At 41.3% G+C, this 23,385-nt stretch overlaps 2 protein-coding genes and 1 long non-coding RNA gene across 3 annotated transcripts in view; 1 reads left to right on the forward strand and 2 right to left on the reverse strand.

Annotated features, from left to right (window-relative positions):
• Positions 1-4,444, reverse strand: part of LOC149984022 (uncharacterized) — a 217,700-nt gene extending 213,256 nt beyond the window's left edge. Inside the window, exons 1-2 of the long non-coding RNA XR_016495288.1 lie at positions 4,306-4,444; positions 3,889-3,950 (exon numbers count right to left, since the gene is read on the reverse strand). This is a non-coding gene — a long non-coding RNA (uncharacterized LOC149984022). The remainder of the gene's footprint in view (positions 1-3,888; positions 3,951-4,305) is intronic.
• Positions 4,445-9,599: 5,155 nt separating this feature from the next.
• On the reverse strand, positions 9,600-14,205 carry aspm (assembly factor for spindle microtubules). Its single transcript, XM_090230779.1, is given in 4 exon segments — positions 9,600-9,915; positions 10,174-10,257; positions 10,259-10,336; positions 14,137-14,205. Coding segments are annotated over 4 exon segments (492 nt in total). The 3' UTR covers positions 9,600-9,654.
• Positions 14,206-15,309: 1,104 nt separating this feature from the next.
• The window catches only part of crb1 (crumbs cell polarity complex component 1), a 40,521-nt gene continuing 32,445 nt past the window's right edge, over positions 15,310-23,385 (forward strand). Inside the window, 7 exon segments of the mRNA XM_090230780.1 lie at positions 15,310-15,523; positions 20,929-20,979; positions 20,982-21,090; positions 21,092-21,171; positions 21,886-21,919; positions 21,921-22,073; positions 22,220-22,348. Of these exon segments, the coding sequence (XP_090086906.1) occupies positions 15,310-15,523; positions 20,929-20,979; positions 20,982-21,090; positions 21,092-21,171; positions 21,886-21,919; positions 21,921-22,073; positions 22,220-22,348 (770 nt within the window).

Here is a 23,385-nt window from a genome sequence, read left to right on the forward strand (position 1 = left end):
CTAGCAGCCAAGTAGATTGGTCACGAAAGTCAGAAAAGCAATAGATTAAATTACCTTTGATGACCTTCGGATGTTTGCACTCACGAGACTCCCAGTTACTCAATAAATGTTCCTTTTGTTCCATAAAGATTATTTTTATATCCAAAATACCTCCATTTGTTTGGCGCGTTATGTTCAGAAATCCACAGGCTTGAGCGGTCACGACATCGCAGACAAATATTCCAAATAGTATCCGTAATGTCCACAGAAACATGTCAAACGTTTTTAATAATCAATCATCGGGTTGTTTTTAAAATATATCATCGATAATACGTTTATCAGCTTTTTCAATAGGAGAGGGAGAGACAATGGCTGCCCCACTCTGTTGCGCAAGCAAAACTCTGCGAACACCCAGCTATCCACTGACGCGATGTTATCTTTCTCGCTCATTCTTCAAAATAAAAGCCTGACACCTTGAGGAAGCCATAGGAAAAGGAATCTGGTTGATATCCATTTAAATGGAGCGAAGGCAGGCTATGGAACATGGAGCTTTTAAAATAGAAGCCACTTCCTGGTTTGATTTTCCTCAGGTTTTCGCCTGCAATATCAGTTATGTTATACGCACAGACAATATTTTGACAGTTTTGGAAACTTTAGTGTTTTCTATCCTAATCTGACAATTATATGCATATTCTAGTTTCTGGGCCTGAGAAATAGGCCGTTTCAAATGGGTACGTTTTTTAGCCAAAAACGAAAATCCTGACCCCTACACTCAAGATGTTAATGATGATTTGTCATTGTCAAAAGATATAAGAGGCAGATTTGATTGTAAACGTTAGTGTACTAAAATTATTTTAGAACCTAGACACCTATTCTAATCCAACCCCGCCATTGTCACAACCCAAGTAATATCTCCATACCACGTCTAATGAATCCTATTTGGGAATGTTAACATGTGTTAATTATGGTCTTCCCACAAGGATGTAGCTGGATAAATGGAACATGAAATTCTAACTGGCCCGTTAAACGGAATGTGGGGCACACCACCATTCAGGTAGAAACATACGAGCGCTCTCCACATCAATATGGCTCAGCCACGTTTAATGATCATTATTGGATCTGTGGTAACAAGGCATATCTTATTTACCAACAAGTTGGACAGGGTGCTATGTTTTTGGTCAACTAAATATCTCCATTGTTGTAATGCATAAAAATAACTACTCCATTCCACGCAGATTAACACGGATTAGGAGGAGCATTTCACAATTGAATGACGTTCCAATTGAGTCACGACGATCCTCAAAACTTGAGAAGTTTTGGCATGGGTTAATTCCTTGACATGGGGCATCGGAAAATGACCATGACTTAGACCAATTGGGATTTCATTTTGAAACGTTGGTAAATTTAAACCACTTCAGGATTTTAGATAATGAGACCGGAATTACAAGCAGCTCGCCTTACAGAATAGATTATCACTTGATATGTTACTATCGTGGGAAGGGGGAGTGGGCCAAATGATAGGTGAACATTGCTGTACATTCATACCCCAGGGTGAGGGTAACTTGACTATTGTCGTGGAACATCTGGAAGAGCTCAGTGCCGATCTCACCAAAGAACACCAACCGGACAACAATTGGAATCCGTTTGGATGGGTTCAATCATTATTTGGTGTTATGGGAACAACAGTTTTCCACTGGGTCATTTATGGCCAAGTAACATTTTTTGCTGTGCTATTTCTTATTGTCTGTGTTAAAAATCATTGTTGTAAAGTGCTGGATACTGCCCTCATCATGCAATTGCTTGATGTTCATGCTGACTCTGAGGATGATGATGATGAGAATAATGATGATGTATCTATAAATGATAGAATGCCTGTTTTCCAGACCTATTTCCCATTCCTGATTACATATCTGATGATGTGGACCCTAACCCTGATCTTAGAGCTAAGGGTATTGAACTAATGGCCCGCTCAGTTTGTTGGACATATCCCAAGAAAGATAGATTTTCTTTGTGTTAAAAATCAATGAATGGTAAGGATGGACATTTTCATAATTCTGACATCCTATCTTTGTGCGTAGTGTCAGCGTGATGATTGTCCTATTGCTGTAATGAAGCTGGTGTGTGATTTTATCTTTTGTTTCATTTTCCATTCCCGATTGACTGTTTTTGGAAAAGAAAGGTCTAAAACTCAGCAACCCAAAGGAAGGGTGTTTATAATGGATGAAATGTCAGGCACCAGAAATATGTACTTTGTTTAAAATGTATATGTTTACCAATAATCATGTAATGCTTGTACCCTTACATTTTTCTGGAAGAAACTTTGTTTCTTGAGAGGAGAATGTGACAGAAAAATTATGTATTTACCTAATTTGTTGGATATTTAACACGTATTTACTTAACAAACAGTAAAATATTTCTGTCCTGCTAATGCTGTGTTAACTTCTTGACGCTACCCATCCTTTAAGCGGGATAATTGTCATCAGCAACTGCTGAATAGCATAGCGCCACAGTCAAATAATATTACTCACAAGTACAATATTAATCACAAGTGCAATATAAGAAAACACAGTTTAGCCTTTTGTTAATCCACCTGTCTCAGATTTTGAAATGATGCTTTACAGCGAAAGCAATCCAAGCGTTTGTGTAAGTTTATCGATCGCATGACAAAACATTAAGTACACTTAGCATTAGGTAGCTTGGTCACGAAAATCAGAAAAGCAATCAAATTAATTGTTTACCTTTGATGATCTTCAGATGTTTTCACTCATGAGACTCCCAGTTACACATGAAATGTTCCATTTGTTCCATGAAGATTATTTTTATATTCAAAATACCTCCGTTTGTTTGGCGCGTTATGTTTAGAAATCCACAGGAAAGAGCGGTCACGACAACGCAGACGAAAATTCCAAATAATATCCGTAATGTCCACAGAAACATGTCAAACGTTTTTTATAATCAATCCTCGGGTTGTTTTTAAAATATATAATCGATAATCATTCAACCGCAATGGTCTTGTTCAGTAGGAGAGGGAAAGGAAATGGCTGTCCGAACTCTGTTGCGCGAGCAAAACTCATGTGACCACCTGACGCAATGTTATCTTTCTGGCTTATTTTTCAAAATAAAAGCCTGAAACCATACATTTCCAGTAATCTAGTCATTTCAACCTGTTGCATAAATTTTGTAAAAACAAACATGTTGTTTAACAAATCTAAAACCTTTAAAAAGTTGGTGCTGTTTCATCAGCGTAATAGTCAAACTAACTTTTTCCCACTCTTAGCTACAATGTTGGCATGTCCCAAAGGTCAATACTGTTCAGATCGTACATTAATGATCTTCTTTCGGTCTGTACAGGGTCTGAAGTTCCAATGTATGCAGATGATACAGTGATATATGCTTTCATAGATAAAATGGTGGCTCTAACCTCCTATTCTGTTATTGTACAGTCTAGGTCCTCTACCTGGCTATCTAATAATCTAGGTCATTTTATACCAGAGAAAAGTATCTATTTCAATGGGACTCGCTGAACAGGAGGATGTATATAAATCTTCATAGAAACATGAAACACACTGTTTATCTTTTTGGATGAGGTTGCCCTTTTATTGCCCTTCTTAACCTTTCTGATCTCCCCATCCCGGATCCGGGTTCGTGAATACAGACTCAAGCTCATTACCATAACGCAACGTTAACTATTCATGAAAATCGCAAATGAAATGAAATAAATATGCTAGCTCTCAAGCTTAGCCTTTTGTTAACAACACTGTCATCTCAGATTTTCAAAATATGCTTCTCAACCATTGCAAAACAATCATTTGTGTAACAGTATTGATGGCTAACGTAGCATTTAGCATTAGCATTCAGCTGGCAACATTTACACAAAAAAACAGAAAAGCATTCAAAAAAATCATTTACCTTTGAAGAACTTCAGATGTTTTCATTGAGGAGACTCTCAGATAGCAAATGTTCAGTTTTTCCTGAAAGATTATTTGTTTAGGACAAATCGCTCCGTTTTCTGCGTCACGTTTAGCTATGAAAAAACCCCTGTATCCAGGATTGTGTAAATCTATCAGCAAGCTCATTAGCATAACACAACGTTAACTATTTATGAAAATCGCAAATGAAATGAAATAAATATGCCATCTCTCAAGCTTAGCCTTTTGTAAACAACACTGTCATCTCAGATTTTCAAAATATGCTTCTCAACCATAGGAAAACAATCATTTGTGTAAAAGTAGCTAGCTAGAGTTAGCATTTAGCGTTAGCATTAGCGTTAGCATCCAGCACGCAACATTAACAAAAACATAAAAGCCTTCAAATAAAATCATTTACCTTTGAAGAACTTCTGATGTTTTCAATGAGGATACTCTCAGTTAGATAGCAGATGCTCAGTTTTTCCAAAAAGATTCCTTGTGTATTAGAAATAGCTCCGTTTTATACATCACATTTGGCTACCAAAAAAAATCCATAAATTCAGTCCTCAAAACGCAAACTTTTTTCCAAATTAACTCCATAATATCGACTGAAAACATGGCAAACGTTGTTTAGAATCAATCCTCAAGGTGTTTTTCACATATCTCTTCATTGATACATCGTTCTTGGAAACATGCTTTCTCTCCTGAATCCCAGGAGAAAATGCCTGCACCTGAAGATTACGCACAAATTTAGACAAAGGACACCGGGCGGACCTCTGGAAAATGTAGTCTCTTATGGCCAATCTTCCAATGATATGCCTACAAATACGTCACAATGCTGCTAAGACCTTGGGCGAACGACAGAAAGTGTAGGCTCATTCCTTGCGCAATCACAGCCATATAAGGAGAGAATGGAAAACAGAGCTTCAGAAATTCTGCTAATTCCTGGGTGATGCATCATCTTGGTTTCGCCTGTAGAATGAGTTCTGGGGCACTTACAGACAAAATCTTTGCAGATTCTGAAACTTCAGAGTGTTTATATGCATAGAATATGCATAGTCGAGCATCTTTTCGTGACAAAATATCGCGCTTAAAACGGGAACGTTTTTTATCCAAAAATGAAATAGCGCCCCTAGAGCTCTAAGAGGTTAATTGCTGGGATTACATTAGACGTGTTCTGCATTTTTAGATGTCTTTCTAGTAGCCTGCCTGTCTCCTCACCTCCCTCATAAAAACTGTTTCTAAACCTAAACAGTGCATATTCTGCATTTTTGTTTTACATTTCGTTCAACTGAAATGTGATATCTGTGAAATGTCTTGCCAAATCCCTTTCCAAGACACATACAGTATCTCAGTTTCGAATCTTTTTACTGCTTCAGCCCCTTCTCTCTCCTTTTTGAACGCATATGCTATTATTTTCCCTCTAGTATATGATTTAGAGGTTACCCATACTGTGGAAATCCTTTCAGTTAAGCTTATGTTGATCTCAAAAAAGGATCTAAGATCATCTGCTAGTGATTGGCTAAATAGCTAATCTTGTAAATACATGGGGTTGAGTCTAAATCTACCCTTCCTCACATTTTCAGAGTTTATATCAACATGTAACTCTACTATAGCATGATCTGTGAAGGTGATGGGCCCAATCTTGCAATCAATCACATTATCAACCATGAAATTAGATATCAAGAAGGAATCTATTATGGAGTGTGTCTTGTGACAGTGGGTGAAAAAAGCATATTCTTTACCATTCTTAATCTCCATGTCTGTAAGGCCCATATATTCTGCTAGCATATGTATTGCAGGTCTATCCTTTGGCATGGAGTTACCTGTAAATGTACTTCTATCAATCATATTGTACATCACTTGGTTAAAGTCTCCAGCAAGGACGATCTGCCCCTCCATATTTCCCAGTAAAATGTTGACCTCATGAAAAAAAATGAGGGTCCTCCTTGTTAGGAGCATATATGTTGCATAACACTACCTTAATCCCATTTATGTCACACCCTGATGTTTCACCTGTCTTTGTGCTTATCTCCACCCCCCTCCAGGTGTAGCCCATCTTCCTCATTATCCCCAGTGTATTTATACCTGTGTTCTGTTTGTCTGTTAACAGATCGTTTTGTTTGTCAAGCCTACCAGCATTTTTCCACATGCTCCTGTCTTGTTCTCGTTCCTGTTTTCTAGTTTTCCCGATTTTACCATTCTGCCTGCCCCGACCCTGAGCCTGCCTGCCTTTCTGTCCCTTGTCACACAACCCTGGATTTTTGACCTCTGCCTGCCCTGACTCCAAGACGGCCTGTCATTCTGTACCTTATGGACTCCGAGCTGGAATACTGACCTCTGCCTGCCCTTGACCTATCATTTTGCCTGCCCCGTTCCAGTAATACACTTTTGTTAATCCGACACTGTCTGCATCTGGGTCTTCTCCTGAAACGTGATAATTTATAAGAGCCTCAATGCAGATAAGCCTGCCAAACTCAGTGTTGCTTCAAAATTACAAAATTGAATATAGTGCTTATCAGAATAATACATGAGCTATGATTAACTTCTGCAACCCAGCCTCTAAATTTCAGTGCTTCTGTATCTGTTAAATGTGATTCCTTTTTGAACACAATATCCACCTGATTTGATTTTAAAAATGTTAAAATATTTTTCCTCTTCACTTGGTTACCACAACAATTTCTGTTCCAAGAAATGATATTTACATAACCATCAGCCATTTTTGCTCTGAGTTGTTATTGCCTGTGTAATTATAGTTAAGTGTACCATTTAACACGTGACAACTCTAATGAACATCATTATATAATATATGCTGCTGCTGTACAATAAAACAGTGCAAATAAATTTAGAAAACCAATCCCAAAATAAAACAAAGAAACTAGGAATCATCACATAACTGTTTTTGATGCTGCAAAATTCCATACGCTAACGCTTAAATTCCTTAAGGCGCTTAAGGATCATTTTGACACATTGGTGCGGCTGGCTTCCGGGTTAAGCGAGCAGTATGTCAAGAAGCAGTGTGGCTTGGCTCTCGACCTTCGTTGAGTCCTTAGGGGAGTTGCAGCAATGAGACAAGATCGTAACTTCTGGTACATGGTGTTGCATGTGAATGTTTATCCTTTTTATTTATTTACCCTGTTTTTCTCCCCAATTTCGTGATATCCAATTGGTAAAATTTGAGAACATTGGCCATGATGTCAATCCAGCATGATTTCTTCCGCATTCAAAACTACTGGAAACTTGGAAGTGGGAAATCTTTGAGTTTGAGACAACTGGGAACTCGGAAAAAAAACTAGCTTCGACTTGGAAATAATTTTGAACGTTCATCCAACTCAGAATTCCAAGGGAGCACATCACAAGGTGAGTTTGAAAATGTATTGTATGCTGCTGCATGTATGATGTAATGTGCCAGGGAGATATGTATACTGTAGCCAAGAAAGTAATACTAAGTGTATGTTGTGTAGTAAGCTGTTAGTAGCCCATGTGCCTCACCCTAATAAGTTGGTCCCTGTCCTCCTCATATCTTAGCCTACGGTTCTATCTTGGTGGTGCACATGTAGCCTATAGCCTGTTTTAGAGAAATGTAATCATTAAATATTGTCTGCTTATATGCCCTCTCTAACTTTCCTACTGTTCTGACTTGGTGTAATACTGTAAGAATGGCCCTTGTTCTGAATTCTTTCGCTGTACATTTCAAAATTGCTGGACAATAGTTATATTGACTACGTCCATCCTGACTCGGATTGCCTCTTATCCACTCGTTGTTGCCATAGTTTGTACATCTCAATTGTCAGTAGAAACCACATTTGTTTAAGCAAGTCAGCCATGTTTTTAAAAAATGCAGTAAATGAGGCTGAATGAACTGTTTTGCTGCCAGACAAGGCTCTGCTGATAGCCAGGTGTAGCTGTGGTAAGGATTCTCTCCATGGTGCTGAAAATAAATTTATGTTTTTACTCCATCCCATGGGTCTCCCAGACTAGGCCGGCTGTGACACAGCCTGGATCAAACCCGAGGCTGCACTCCCGCCTCAACACTCAATGTAAAATTTGTGATTTCCAACTTGTTGTGTGATGTTTATGTCCAATGGCTGATGAGCACCGATATGTTTAATCTATAATTTCTCTTCATATGACAAGGATTGAAAAGGACTGGCCAGCAGATTGTCAACTTCATTCATCATTGATGACTTCTTGTCTAGCTTGCCTTGATCAGTCCAATCAATGCTGCGGTAGATATAACGTGACTTGACATCATTTTATCTGTGGCCAATGACCTTGAGCCTTGAGCTTCTAATGTAAGTCTATGGCAGCACCCAAGGGGCTTGAATTTTCGAGCTCTACCAATAGATTTTGCAGTGATGTAGTGTCCCGAGTGACAGAACACTGAGCCAATCACGGCACAACTAGAGACCACAGAATCACTGAGCTAGGCTGAAACACCTGCATTTTGGAGCTCAAAATAGCAAAAAAAGAGACCTGTTTGCATGCGGCTGTCACACCAGCCTTCGCTTTGGCTCCCCATCCTGTCCAGCTCAGGCGTTCGGTGTCCCCGAACCTACTGCTGGCAAACGCCCTTCACTCATCAACCCCTGACTTGTCTCGTCATCATTACACACCTGGTTCTAATCCCCACTCTATCACTGTATATATATATATATATATATATATATATATATATATATACACACACTCCCTCTGTCATTGGTCTTTGTCGGTCATTGCAAATGTTACTTGTTTTTCTGAGAGGAATCTCTCCTACTATTTCCTAAGCACTTCATAAAACGTATGTTATATACAGTGTCGATATTTTCGATCACTATGTTTGATGTACAGTTGCAAGATGACATGGCGTCATACGGGTTGTTCTGAACAGAATGAGCCTGTTTGTCTATATTCCGTCTCTCACAGTTGATAAACAATTACAGACCTCTACATGCTTTGTAAGTAGGAAAACCTGCAAAATCGGCAGTGTATCAAATACTTGTTCTCCCCACTGTATATGTATACACTTTGGAGAAGTGTGTGGCCAATTGGAGACACCAGTTAGTCCTCTCTCTCAAACCCTTTGTAAGGGTTTTTGTCGGTGGAAGAAGGATCAGACCAAAGCGCAGCGTGGTAAGTGTTCATGATGATTTAATCCAAACAAACTGAACACTGAAATACAAAACAATAAACGATAAGAACAAACCGAAAACCGAAACCGTACCGTGTGGCCCAAACACTCACATGGAAACAAACACCCACAAACCAAAAGTGAAACCCAGGTTACCTAAGTATGATTCTCAATCAGAGACAACTAACGACACCTGCCTCTGATTGAGAACCATACTAGGCCAAACACAAAAACCAACACAGAAAAACAAACAGACTGCCCACCCCAAATCACGCCCTGACCATACTAGAACAAAGAATAAAATAACAGAACTATGGTCAGAACGTGACACCCTTGTCATTTTTTATCTTATGTTACATGATAAAAAATATTCCTGGAAAATGTGCGGTAGGTGCACCTACCCCACATTTTCCAGGAATATTCTTACCATGTTACTGAATGTATCCAGGGTATTTTTTGATTTTGTTATCAACAAATGTGGCGAAAAGTAAAGTAAATGTAAAATGCACATAAAATCAACAGTGTTTGGAGTCAGTCTTGTTTCAGGTGAACTGCTGTGTCCTCGACTGTGGTCTAATAATTTTCCCATAATCTCCAAACTGTTTTCTTGCTTCACGAGTCACGTCTTTTTCATGTTATTACCAATGTTTTGTTTTAGTTGTATGAAAAGCTCTTCCAAAATAAAGTAATTATACTGATCATGATGTTGTGGTTGTTGTTGTAGTAGTAGTGCCATACCAGAGCCCTGTTCTGGTTCTGCAGCAGGATGACCAGGAGAAAGCAGGCCTTAGTGAAGATGCTGCTTCCCTTGTCAGGCACCTTGTCTCCTGCCTTCTCCCTGCAGATCTGCAGCAGATCCAGCAGCATGTCCACAGAGTTCTCTACGTCATACACCGCCTTGATTGTCTTGTCATACTGGTGGAGGGGGACACTCTTAAGGAAGGAAGGTAGCCACGAAGGCAGAGAATGTTCATGTTTAGTAAAAAAATTCTATGAAAAAAACATTGGACATTCTGAACAGGGCAATACATATCACATAAAGTGAAAGTAATAAGAATTATATATTTTTTTTACCTGTGTGGGATTGATTTGGGCCTGGGCACAACACAACACAACACAACACAACACAGTGGCTGTGTGAAAGCACTACAGGAATGTGGGAGGAGGACCCACCTTGGAGAGGTTGAGGAGGACCTGGATGGCATAGGTAATGAACCCCATGCAGGGGATGATCCGTTTGCAGCTGCGGATGAGCGCCGAAGATGACCAGCGTGGCTCCGCTCTTCACCAGACGCTCACAACACTCTGGGGACAGCCAGAATGCACACACGCACTTCTACTGCCAATCAGTTTCCCTAACACAGAGTTCATCATATCAGTAGTCCAATAGCACCATCCAGTGTACTACTCTGGCTCACATAATTTGCTGCAACCATTCATATGGTAATGAGAAACATTTTATGTACACCAAGGGTACAAAACATTAGGAACACTTTCCTATATTGAGTTGCACCCCTTTTGCCTTCGTTGGGGCATGTGACGAAAGCATGGTGACGAAAGCATTGCACAGGGATGCTGGTCCATTGGGTGGTGTGGTCTGCCCAACGCATCACAGGAGCAAACTACCTGGCCTCCAGGACACCTACAGCACACGATGTCACAGGAAGGCCAAGAAGATTATCAAGGACAACAACCACCCGAGCCACTGCCTGTTCACTCCGCTATCATCCAGAAGGCGAGGTCAGTACAGGTGCATCAAAGCTGGGACCGAGAGACTGAAAAACAGCTTCTATCTCAAGGCCATCAGACAGTTAAATAGACATCACCGGTTATGTAACCTGCACATTAGAGGCTGCTACCCTTTAAACATATTCTTGAAATCACTGGCCACTTTAATAATGGAACACTAGTCCCTTTAATAATGTTTACATATTTTTGCTTTACTCATCTCATATGTATATACTGTATTCTATTCTACTGTATTTTAGTCTATGCCACTCTGACATTGCTCATCCTAATATTTATATATTCAATAATTCCATTATTTTAGTTGTAGGTTTGTGTGTATTGTTGTGAATTGTTAGATATTACTGCACTGTTGAAGCTAGAAACACAAGCATTTTGCTACACCCGCAATACCATCTGCTAAGCATGTGTATGTGACCAATAAAATTTGATTTGAGGACAAAACAAAGACAGTGTTTCAATCTCGTTGTTTCTGAGACCACATTATAGAAGAGAAGTGATAGTTGGCCTCAGACAACAAAACACACTGATCCAAGGTCAGTTGACTTCATCCATCCTAATAGGAACAGTACTTTATCTGTCATCTTAACTGATCCTAGATCAGCAGTTAAAGGTACAGTTGGAGTCAGAAAGGTTAAATACACCTTAGCCAAATACATTTAAACTCTGTTTTTCACAATTCCTGACATCTTCCAGCCTCACATTAAGAATCTCCAATCCAAAATTAAATCTAGAATCGGCGTCCTATTTTGCAATAAAGCCTCCTTCACGATGTAATTTACAAAATATCCTCCAACACTCTACTCAGCAAATTGGATGTAGTCTATCACAGTGCCATCCGTTTTGTCACCAAAGCCCCATATACTACCCACCACTGCGACCTGTATGCTCTTGTTGGCTGGTCCTCACTACATATTCGTCACCAAAACCCACTGGCTCCAGGTCATCTTTAAGTCTTTGATAGGTAAAGCCCTGCCTTATCTCAGCTCACTGTTCACCATAGCAAAACCCACCCATAGCACACGCTCCAGCAGGTATATTTCACTGGTCATCCCCAAAGCCTACACCCCCTGTGGCCACCTTTCCTTCCAGTTTTCTGCTGCCAATGACTGGAACGAATTTCAAAAATCACTGAAGCTGGAGACTTCTCTCTAACTTTTCGCATCAACTGTCAGAGCAGCTTACCGATCACTGTACCTGTACACAGCCCATCTGTAAATAGCACACCCAACTACCTCATCCCCATATTGTTATTTATTTATTTTTTCTCTTTTGCACCCCAGTTCCCAGTATCTCTACTTGCACATCATCATCTGCACATCCATCACTCCAGTGTTAATTCTAAATTGTAATTATTTCGCCACTATGGTCTATTTATTGCCTTACCTCCCTAATCTTACTATATTTGCACACACTGTACATGGATTTTTCTATCGTGTTATTGACTGTGCGTTTGCTTATCCCATGTGTAACTCTGTGTTGTTTTTTGTCACACTGCTTTGCTTTATATTGGCCAGGTCGTAGTTGTAAATGAGAACTTGTTCTCAACTGGCCTACCTGGTTAAATAAAGGTGAAATAAAAAATGTAATTTAAAAAACAGTCGCGTCAAACAGCGCAGCCAGAATAACAGCAAAGTAGGTTTGCATTTGTTTGTGTTTGTTTTGCGTTTGTTTAAGCTGTTTTCTTGTGACATTTATTTGGATACATGCATAACAATGAGCTAATGATGCACAATTTGTCTAGGTAAGTCTATGGTTGCCTAGAGTGGTTCTCAATCAGAGGCAGGTGTTTATTGTTGTCTCTGATTGGGAACCATATTTAGGCAGCCATATTCTTTGAGTGTTTCGTGGGTGATTGTTCCTGTCTCTGTGTTTGTTTGCACCAGATAAGGCTGTTTAGGTTTTTCACGTTACGTTTATTGTTTTGTATTGTATCGTCATTATCTCTATTAAAGATGTATGAAGATAACCACGCTGCATTTTGGTCCGATCCCTGCTACACCTCCTCTTCAGAGGAAGAGGAAGAAGAAAACCTTAACAGAATCACCCAACTACAACAGGACCAAGCGGCGTGGTGACAGGCAGCAGTAGCAGCGAAATCCAGATTTCTGGACATGGGAGGAAATCTTGGATGGTAAAGGACCCTGGGCTCAGCCTGGAGAATATCACCGCCCCAAAGAAGAGCTGGAGGCGGAGAAGGCGGAGAGGCGCTGGTATGAGGAGGCAGCATGGCGACTCGGATGGAAGCCCGAGAGTCAGCCCCATTTCTTGGGGGGGAACACAGGGTGTATGGCGAAGCCAGGTAGGAGACCTGCGTCAACTTCCTGTGCTTACCAGGGGGCTAGAGAGACCGGGCAGGCACCGTGTTATGCTGTGGAGCGCACGGTGTCTCCAGTGCGGGTTCATAGCCCGGTGCGGTACATACCAGCTCCTCGTATCGGCCGGGCTAGAGTAAGCATCGAGCCAAGTGTCATGAAGCCGGCTGTACGGATCTGACAGCATTGCAAAAGGCTAGAGAGATCCAAACGGGTGTGGGTTCTATATGTGTTCTATGATTTTGAGACAAATCAGCAATCGGGGGATCATTTGCCTATTTTTGTGTCTACCACGACATTCAAGGGGGAAAAGTGGTCTGCAGAAGGATCCAATTGTGCACTACTCTTTCTAAAACATTTTAGAAAGCCACAGTACAGAAACTTCACGTTTATAGCCCACAATGCTAGAGCCTACGATTCTTACCTGCTTCTGAATCCATTGATACAGCAAGGCGTGGCACCCAGGGTCATAGCTCAAGGTAGTAAAATATTGTGTTTTGTAGACCCAGCCTTCAACCAGAGATACATTGACAGTTTAAGCTTCCTACCCATGCGATTGGCTCAAATGCCAGAGGCCTTGGGTTTTGGAAACTCTGTGAAAGGCTGGTTTCCCCACTTCTTCACATCTGAGGAGAATCTACATTATGTTGGATCATATCCCAGCCCAAAAATGTACGGGTGTGATCAAATGTCTCCCAAAGAGCGTGAGAGATTCATGACGTGGTACGAGACAGTAAGACATGGCACCTTTGATTTCCATAAAAAGATGGAATCATACTGTGACAATGATGTGGTTATACTTCGTGAAGGATGCCTCAGATTCAGAGAAGAGGTAATCAAAGATGCAGGCATTGACCCCTGGAGTTATACAACTATTGCATCGGCATGCATGAAAACCTACCGTACACACTATCTGCCTACAGCCTCTATAGCTATCCCCTCGCCTGACAACTACCGACGCCAATTCAAGTCATACTCTAGTGGGTCCATTCAATGGTTAGAGTATATGGCCCAGGATAAAGACATTTTTATTCAACATGCTTTGAATCGAGGGGAGAAGGCATTTGGCTCTTACCATGTAGATGGCTACACCCAGATTGACGGGGTTGAGACCGTGTATGAGTACAACGGTTGTTTCTTCCATGGTTGCAAATCTTGCTTTGTGCCCCAGACCATGTGTGTTCTAACCCAAAATACATTTGGGGAAATGTACCAAGAGTTTCAAGACAAATTGGATTCTTTACAGGCTACTTACGGTCTAAAAGTGGTTGTTTTGTGGGAGCACGAATGGACCGCCCTCAAAAAGTATGATACTCATGTTCAAGCCTTCCTTTCCAGCTATGACACCCCAGAACCCCTGGAACCCCGACAGGCCTTGTATGGCGGCCGTACCAATGCTTTGACATTGCGGTATGTAGCACAACCCGACGAGACAATAGGCTATGTAGATTTCACATCCCTTTATCCTCATGTAATGAGTTCCTCATGCTATCCTATAGGGCATCCGGAAATTATTCATCGTGATTTTGACTTACCTCAAAACTATTTTGGTCTGATCAAAGCAACAGTCTACCCTCCTAGGGGTTTGTTTATACCAATGTTGCCTTACAGGGGCCCTCAAGGAAAACTTTTCTTTCCCCTTTGTCGCACCTGCAGTGAAAACAAACAACAAACCCCATGTGATCACTCCGATCAAGAAAGGGCCCTGACAGGGGTGTGGGTCACAGTTGAATTCTCTAAGGCTTTAGAGATGGGGTATCGTGTGGCCAAAATCTTTGACGTATGGAACTTTTCCAAGAAATCAGACACTCTTTTTAAAGAGTACATCAAGACATTCTTGAGATGCAAGCAAATGGCTTCAGGCTATCCTGCATCGGTCACAGATCAAGAGAGCAAAGACAGGTACATTCAAGACTATCACGACAGAGAAGGCATCCTTCTTGACCCTGACAGAATAGAGGTCAACAAAACCAAACGAAATGTGTCGAAATTGTACTTAAATTCGCTTTGGGGCAAATTAGCGCAGAGGTGTAATATGCTAACAATGTCGATTATTAAAGACCCTAAATAATTTTTGGAATTTGTTTTTTCAGACCAATACCAAATGTCACATTTTTCATTCTTGAGTCAAGACATTGCCTTGGTGCAATGGCGACGTAACAAGAAGTGGGTTCTACCCCCGGGTAATGTAAATGTGTTTCTTGCAGCATTTACCACGGCCTATGGCCGACTTGAACTGTACAGGCTCATGGAGCAGCTTCAGAGGCGGGTTCTTTACCACGACACAGACTCTGTGGTCTATGTAAGCAAACCGGGGGATTGGAGCCCCCCACTCAGCAACTATCTGGGTGGCTTAACGAGTGAACTCGCAGAGGGTGACCATATCACAGAATGGTCCTCCTGTGGTCCCAAAAGCGTTGCTTTTAGGACTCAAAAGAATCACGTGGTGTTGAAAGCCAAAGGTGTGACTCAAAACTATGAAAATGCCCAGCGTGTAAACTTGGAATCAATCACACGCTTGGTCGAGGGGTTCCTAAATGACAGGAATAGTGACTTGGAGATTTTGAGCTCCTACAAAAAGATTGTTAGGGATAAAAAGGGCTTCCATCTGAGGAATGCCCCACTCACTAAAAGATTCAGGGTAGTCTATGACAAGAGACTGCTTTTGCCTGACGGGACCACATTGCCCTACGGCTACTGACTTATGCTACATGCAGCAGTGTGTCAGGCGTGACTCAAAACTATGAAAATGCCCCGCGTGTAAAACTTGGAATCAATCACACGCTTGGTCGAGGGGTTCCTAAATGACAGGAATAATGACTTGGAGATTTTGAGCTCCTACAAAAAGATTGTTAGGTATAAATAAGGGCTTCCATCTGAGGAAGGCCCCACATTCTAAAAGATTCAGGGTAGTCTATGACAAGAGACTGCTTTTGCCTGACTGGACCACATTGTCCCTTTGGCTACTGACTTATGCTACAAGCTACAGGGTGTCTTAAAGCTTAAGATATAATGACTGCTGTAGAAGGTTTTGACCCCCGGTTGCAACTACCATTTTCGGCCTTAATCGCAGGGCCTTCGAATAGTGGTAAAACTTGTTTTGTAAAAATTATTTTATGTTATCTCAAAAGCCTGATAATGTTGTGTGGTGTTCTTGTTATCAACCTCTGTATGATGAATTGTTGAAGACAATAAAAATCAAGTTTGTTGAAGGAATACCTGATTTCCTGTCTGATGATGAACTTTTACCTCCTCATAAAAACAATCTGCTGGTTTTGGACGGTATGCTATTTGCAGGTAGCGAACATCCCGAAATTGCCCGAGCGTTTACCCAATATAGTCATCATAGAAACCTGTCCGTGCTTTACTTGGTGCAGAATGTGTTTCACCAAGGTAAAAATAGCTGCACCATCAGTTTGAACGCCAATTACATGGTTTTGTTCAAAAATCCTAGAGACAAACTACAAATTAACACTCTAGCTCAGCAGATGTACCCGGGAAGGAAATCCTACTTTATGGAAAGCTACGAGGACGCTACCAAAGCGCCATTTTCTTATTTAATCGTGGATTTAAAAGCAAATACTCCAGAACACCTGAGGCTACGAACAGGTCTGTTCCCGTGGGAGTGGCCGGCTGCGTACATTCCTAAAAAGTAACCGCTATGTCTCTGCGTTTAAAAAGAAACCTGCCCCTCTTGAGAAGCCTAGTTGGGGCTACATCTAATGAACGGAAGGCCATCTTGGGTCACTGTTCTTCAGATCTCATATTATCCCTATGTGAGATTGCTTTGAATATTCTCAAAGGACGCATTCCACTCACCCTGACACAATTGAAAAAATTAAAGAGACAAAAGACTGCGATCAAACTCTTTGCCAATAAAAGGGTCAGTCTTCAAAAGAAATGACATAGCATACAACAGTCTGGCGATTTTATTCTACCTTTACTAAGTATAGCCGTGCCCTTCATCACCAGCCTTATTGCTGCCAGACGTGGGGGTTGAACCAAGGGGGATGGCCAATAAAATGTATCTGTTACCACAACAAGAGTTGGATAGACTTAAAAAACAAGTGCAGGGTCCTGAAAATATCAGACAAACAGCTGAAAATGATTTGGATACGGCCATGAAGGATATTTTGAATCAAAAAGGATTGAACCCCTATGATAAGGTCCAAAAATACACAAACCTCTTGCAAAGGTATTTGTCCTTGGTGAAACAAGGGGAGAGAGAGAGACAGGCCATTTAACTATTTCCCTACAGGACCCTTTAAAAGATGACGAGCCTAGCGAGACCCAAGCCCCTGTAATGCCTGTACCTGTGAGCTTACCGTCTGAAGATCAAATGCCTGTTGAAGATAAAGTTATGCATGACTTGTTAACCCATGTTCCGGCACGTAACAGGAAAAATGTTAGCTACATTATGAACAAGATAAAAGACTCAAATGGGGCAGCTACTTGGAACGACAAAGGAGAGTTTATCCTTCAGGGTTCTGTTGTCAAGGGTTCACATATGCTTGACTTGCTTAAAAGTACCACATCTGCCCCATTGGCAAGGTTGCTGATGACAGAAGACCTCCAGGGTGGCTTCAGTTTCTTAAGGCCCTGGCCATCCTCAACATTCCCCTCTCGGGTGTACCCAACTATAAGCTTCATCAACAGATTCACTCTTTAAAACACAAAACTTCAACGAGATACAGCACCCCTAAATACGCCCCAAAACCCTTGCATCCTTATGAAATGAATGACGATAACCCATTTACCCCCCTGAACGCCTCCAGACCTTTCCCTAATCCCGATCTCTCTGGGTGGTTAGACTTTTGAATGACTATGATTAAATTCAATAAATTTTATTTGAAAAAATAAGCAATTTAACATTTGTGGCATTCTTGAAACATTTGGCGTGAGCATACGTCTTGATTACACGTTCTTAAAGGATACACATTTGAACACTTTTGATATTTTCTAACAAAACAAGCTACAACGTTATCATTACTTCTTAAATCATCCTTATAAAGAGACATAACATCTTCAAAAGAAACTCCCCGGGCTCTTTGGCATAGGTAGAATACACAGTGTTGACCGCATGTAGTGGAAAGGTTATCTTGCACCTGTTTGATGTTGTAGTATATCTTTGAGCAGTTTTTGGTCAAAAATTATTTAATAGATTTGGGGAAATATGAAAAACCGGGGGGAAAGCCATAGGAATCAAAAATAGTTGAGATTTTTCTTCCTCCTTCCTCTTCTAATGTCACAGCTAGCCAATGTTCACCCGGCATGTGTTTAGGATGGGTATTGACAATAAACATGGCAGGCCGCACCATCCATTTCTCCATAGGTAATTCATCACAAGCCAACACTCCACAAAATTGTTTTCCAATCAGTCGGCTCATGAGCCCTTCCAACTCTTGGGTATTCATGTCTTTGCTCAACGATCCTTAATAATAATCTACTAAAACCTGTCTTCGGCTATTCACCTCCAAGTTTGAATCAGAGCATGCATAAACAATCATTCTAACGGTACAGGCTAAAGGTGTACGGAAACACATTTCCAGCCTGAGGTTACCTTGGGACACACGAAAGATTTCCTGAGGTGTCATCATCAGGGGATAAATTGAAATCATACATTGTGTAACCCTCTGCAAAATCATTTCTGTCAATAGGTAAAGAGAGATCTTTTAGATGCCTCCCTGGTAGCCAGGAATAGATTGTAAAATTCTCGCACAGATATGTTGTTATTAAATTGCGGTTGGAAAGCCTTAGCAGGGACCTGACGTCCGTCCTGACACAGAGCTACATTCTCTGCATTGAAGTGTTGAAAGTTAAATGGGTTTTTATATAAGCTGCCCGTATTGGAGGCATGATCAACCAAACCTATAACCACGTATTGCGGTAAAGGGCCTAGAAATAGGTTTTCTTCCTGGTTGGATTTTTATCTGGGTTTCGCCTGTAACATCAGTTCTGTGGCAATCACAGACAATATCTTTGCAGTTTTGGAAACGTCAGAGTGTTTTCTTTCCAAAGCTGTCCATTATATGCATAGTCGAGCATCTTTTTGTGACAAAATATCTTGTTTAAAACGGGAACGTTTTTCATCCCAAAATTAAAATAGCGCCCCCTAACACCAAGAGGCTAGGTAAGAAAGTTTAAAAATAGGTCTTAGACATGGCAAAATACATACAATTGCAAGACAATTTTCTTCAAAACTGCAACATTTTATTTCACCCCATGACAAAATGTGTAGAATTGCAGGTAATAAGCTTTAAACCTGCAACATTCTCTTCACCAACATAAGGCGTGTGAACAGTTTGTGTCATGAACAGAGCTTGTGCCCATAGAAATAGACGTGGTGCGTGTGCACGCGCGGGATGTTGCCCAATGCTAGAAGGAGGGCACCAGAGTGAAAAAGTTTGGGAACCCCTGAGCTAGAGGTTGGTAGAGAGAAAAGCAATCGATTGACTGACCAGGGTCAAATAAACCACCATTTCTCTCAAATAAAAAGTCTGCCGAGATAAAATGATGATTAAAAGCAACACTTATCCCATTTTTCTCAGTTATGCCAGAGTCAGACAGAACTTGCTTAGGCAGAGAAGAAGATGAATTTGTATGTGCATGTACTAATGTTTTCCTAAATGTAAAAGGATCTGCAGCAGAGTCAGAGCTTAAAAAGTAGCTTGATTTAGCTTACTTAATCGAGATAGTACATCTGCAATGTGCCGGGATGGGTGGTGCATGCATGTTTACTAACCTTCCGCTCCCATAGAAAGCTTTTGTTTGTTTAGTAAATGACATGGGTGGTATAGCATCTACAGCAGGGGTAGCCAATCCTCATCCTCCTGGAGACCTACTGGGTGTAGAGGCTTTTGCTCCAGCCCTACTCAAAAAACACCTGAGGTAACATTATCTCTCCAGGAGAAGGGTTGGCCATCCCCGATCTACAGTATGCATGATGCCAGCTAATCTGAGTGGAAGTTCTATATTCCTGTATGTTGGGCATTACGAGGAGCCATGCTGTTCATTCCTCCCTCCCTCTAAGATGTGTTTTGTAAAAACAAATGAATGGATTAATCCACTAATTAGTATTGGAGGCAACCTTTTTACAGCCAAACAAATGAAAAGAGGAAAAACATAACTGTGACTGACTGGCAGGCCAGGTGGTGTGTCATTAAGCTCTGCTGTGCTGTGTGATTAAGTAGCCCCACAGCAGCTATGAGGCTGTGCTTCGAATGAATGGAGTGATAAATGCCTCAAATGAGTGACTTCTGTCTGCCTGCGGTCGCTATGGAAATAGAGGCAATGCAGAAATGGAACTGTGGAATTGGTTGCCATGGAGGCACGCTGTGATGCTTTGTGAGGCTCTTAAGTTTGCAAATGTCCTTGTACTGGAATGGATAATGGTAGGATTCTTTTTTTCAAAGGTGGAAAGAGAGGCTTTTGTGTCAAAGGCTATTATAGAACACAATGGTTGTGTGGGACAATGCAAAGCATGACTCATTGTAACACACGGCTAAGAGAACAAAACATGGATGTCTTTTAGTTCACCCTCACTAAACACTTACCCTTTTCAATATCAATACCATTTTCTGGTGGTACTGAGTACTGACATATTGGAACGAAAATGTAAATAAGAGAAAGAGAATGTATGAAAGACCTTTTCGTTAAATAATAAAATAATATATACCAGAAAAATCTGCTGTGACATTTCAATTTCCCCCCTGGGGATCAATCAATATTAGTTGAATCAGAAATTTTGTGCACGGACAGAACAAAAGCCAGAAAACCCTTGGCCCTCCAGATCTGGAGCGTCCCACCCCTATGCTAACAGAAACACATCAATCAGACAATCAATCAAAACTATATTTCCTGTCCCCAGGTGCGTCTCGCCTGAAGGCGAGGTCAGAGGTACCGGTAACGGACCAGTGTTCCACAACCCCTGCTACAGCCAGGCCATCTGTCATAGCCGTGGTGATGGCTACTCGTGTTTCTGCATGCCTGGGTTCCAGGGTGTGCGCTGCCAGATAGAGGTGAACAAGTGTGTCACAGCCCTGCAGGAACGGAGCCACCTGTATAGACAGGGTGGGCAGGTACGACTGTCTCTGCAGCCCAGGGTTTACAGGTAAAATGAGAAGAGACAGCTCCTTCAGGGCTTTGTTCAGTAGTTACCAAATGGGAGAAAATGTTTTGAAACAGGCATGTGTTATGTGAATTTAGGTCGCAAACCCTCTTAAATGGTTTAGATCAAGGGGTGGCCAATCTTAGCTGCAGAGGTCCGGTATATGAGTGCAGGCTTTTGCTCCAGCCAGGAAGTAACACATCTCTTATTAAACTAGTTTTTAATTATAACTTTGATAAGTTGTATCGTGTGTGTTCCCGGTCACAGGATGAAGATTGCTCACCACTGACCCAATGAGTAAAACAGATGCCATCTAGTGGCAATTTGAGTTATGTACACTAGTCCTCAAATCTAACCCTCTGTTCTATAGCCTCTTCTATGCTATAGCCCATACATTCAAAAATAGAAATACAAAAACATGAAATCAGGATATCTATAGGCTTTCCATGCTCGATAACATCCAGTTATAGAAATAGAGATTTGCTCATGAAAGATCACGAGTAAAGGAAAAAGAGCCTCTAATATCAGTATATAAAGATCCGTAAGCCATTCAACATGAAAGCATTTGACATTGAGTATTATCTCCACAGGTGCATGTTGATATTCCCCTTCATGTTTCCATAAACTGACCTGTCCAGATGGTTTGGCCAGTGTGTATTATACGACCAGAGTCCTGTGACTGACTCTGTCGGCCATATAGGATGTTTGATGTTCCAGATGCCACCTGTGACGTCCAGATTGACGAGTGTCAAGGGTGGGAGTTGTCATGACTACGTCAACATTTTCTCGTGTACCTGCATGTCCAGTTTCCAGGGAGACCACTGTGAAATCGAAATTGACGAGTGCCAAGACCAGCCATGCCAAAATGGGGCTCTGTGTCCTGAAGGGGTTTTAATGAGTAAGACGTTTGTGTGTGTGTGAGAGATTTGAATTTTGTGGAGTAGAACAAGAAACGCCTGCATAATGCTTGCTTGTATAGCTTCACTTTTTATTGGAAAAGTAATTAGCACTGAAACTGAAAGATCTGTAACTAAAAATCTTTATCGTTCAGGTACAGCTGCGACTGCTCTCAGACCACCTTCATTGGGCGACACTGTGAAACTCCTCTCCCTCCATGCAATCCCCAGTCCTGTGTCAACAGCGCCACCTGTGTGGAGGACGAGGGGAACTATACATGTGAAGCTGGCCAGGTACAGTACAGTACAGTACTGTCACACAGTTACAGAACAGAAAGCACAGTAGGCATGTCATTTGTTCTTGAAATGGCACCTGCAGCCCCTCTCTAGACGTCCCCTAAGAAGGTATGAGAGTAAGGTGGAGTGAGGGAAAGACAGGGATCTCATTCTAAGAACTTGGTGAGAGCGTGGTTGTCCTATGGTTATTTTGCATTCAAGCTTCCCACAACTTCCTGGAAATAGTGCAGGATAATTGCTTGGTTTTGGAACATTCTCAGCACACTTGGTTTCCAAAAGATTCACTAATGGTTCAATTTATTTTTAATTTTAAGTATTATTCTAGGAACACAAAATGATTTGACATTGGGAATGTTGTCAAAGTTCAGAGAACTTTCAGAAACAACATCCTTCTGTGGGAATTTCAGTACTTCCATACAACATTCCACACAAGTTCCCATCTGGTTCGATTTAATGTCATGTTTTTACTACATTCTGGGAACGTACTCAAAAATGGTGTGACTTAACTGATGTTCTCAGTTCACCGGATGTGCTACCTGTCCCAGACCTGCTGTTTTAAACTCTCTAGAGACAGTAGGTGCTGTGAAAAGCTATGAAAAGCCAACTGACATTTACTCCTGAGGTGCTGACCTGTTGCACCCTCTACAACCACTGTGATTATTATTATTTGACCCTGCTGGTCATCTATGAACATTTCAACATCTTGGCCATGTTCTGTTATAATCTCCACCCGGCACAGCCAGAAGAGGACACTGGCCACCCCTCATAGCCTGGTTCCTCTCTAGGTTTCTTCCTAGGTTCCGGCCTTTCTATGGAGTTTTTCCTAGCCACTGCACTTCTACACCTGCATTGCTTGCTGTTTGGGGTTTTAGGCTGGGTTTCTGTACAGCACATTGTGACATCAGCTGATGTAAGAAGGGCTTTATAAATAAATACATTTGATTGATTGATTGATTGATTGATTGATGGATTCAGAGAATGTATGGTTCTCTTTTATGTCAGTTCTTGGTAATATTCTGGGAAT

Source organism: Oncorhynchus mykiss, chromosome 4 (assembly GCF_057628025.1).
Source record: "Oncorhynchus mykiss isolate SJ-2025 chromosome 4, ASM5762802v1, whole genome shotgun sequence".
NCBI classification, from domain to species: domain Eukaryota; kingdom Metazoa; phylum Chordata; class Actinopteri; order Salmoniformes; family Salmonidae; genus Oncorhynchus; species Oncorhynchus mykiss.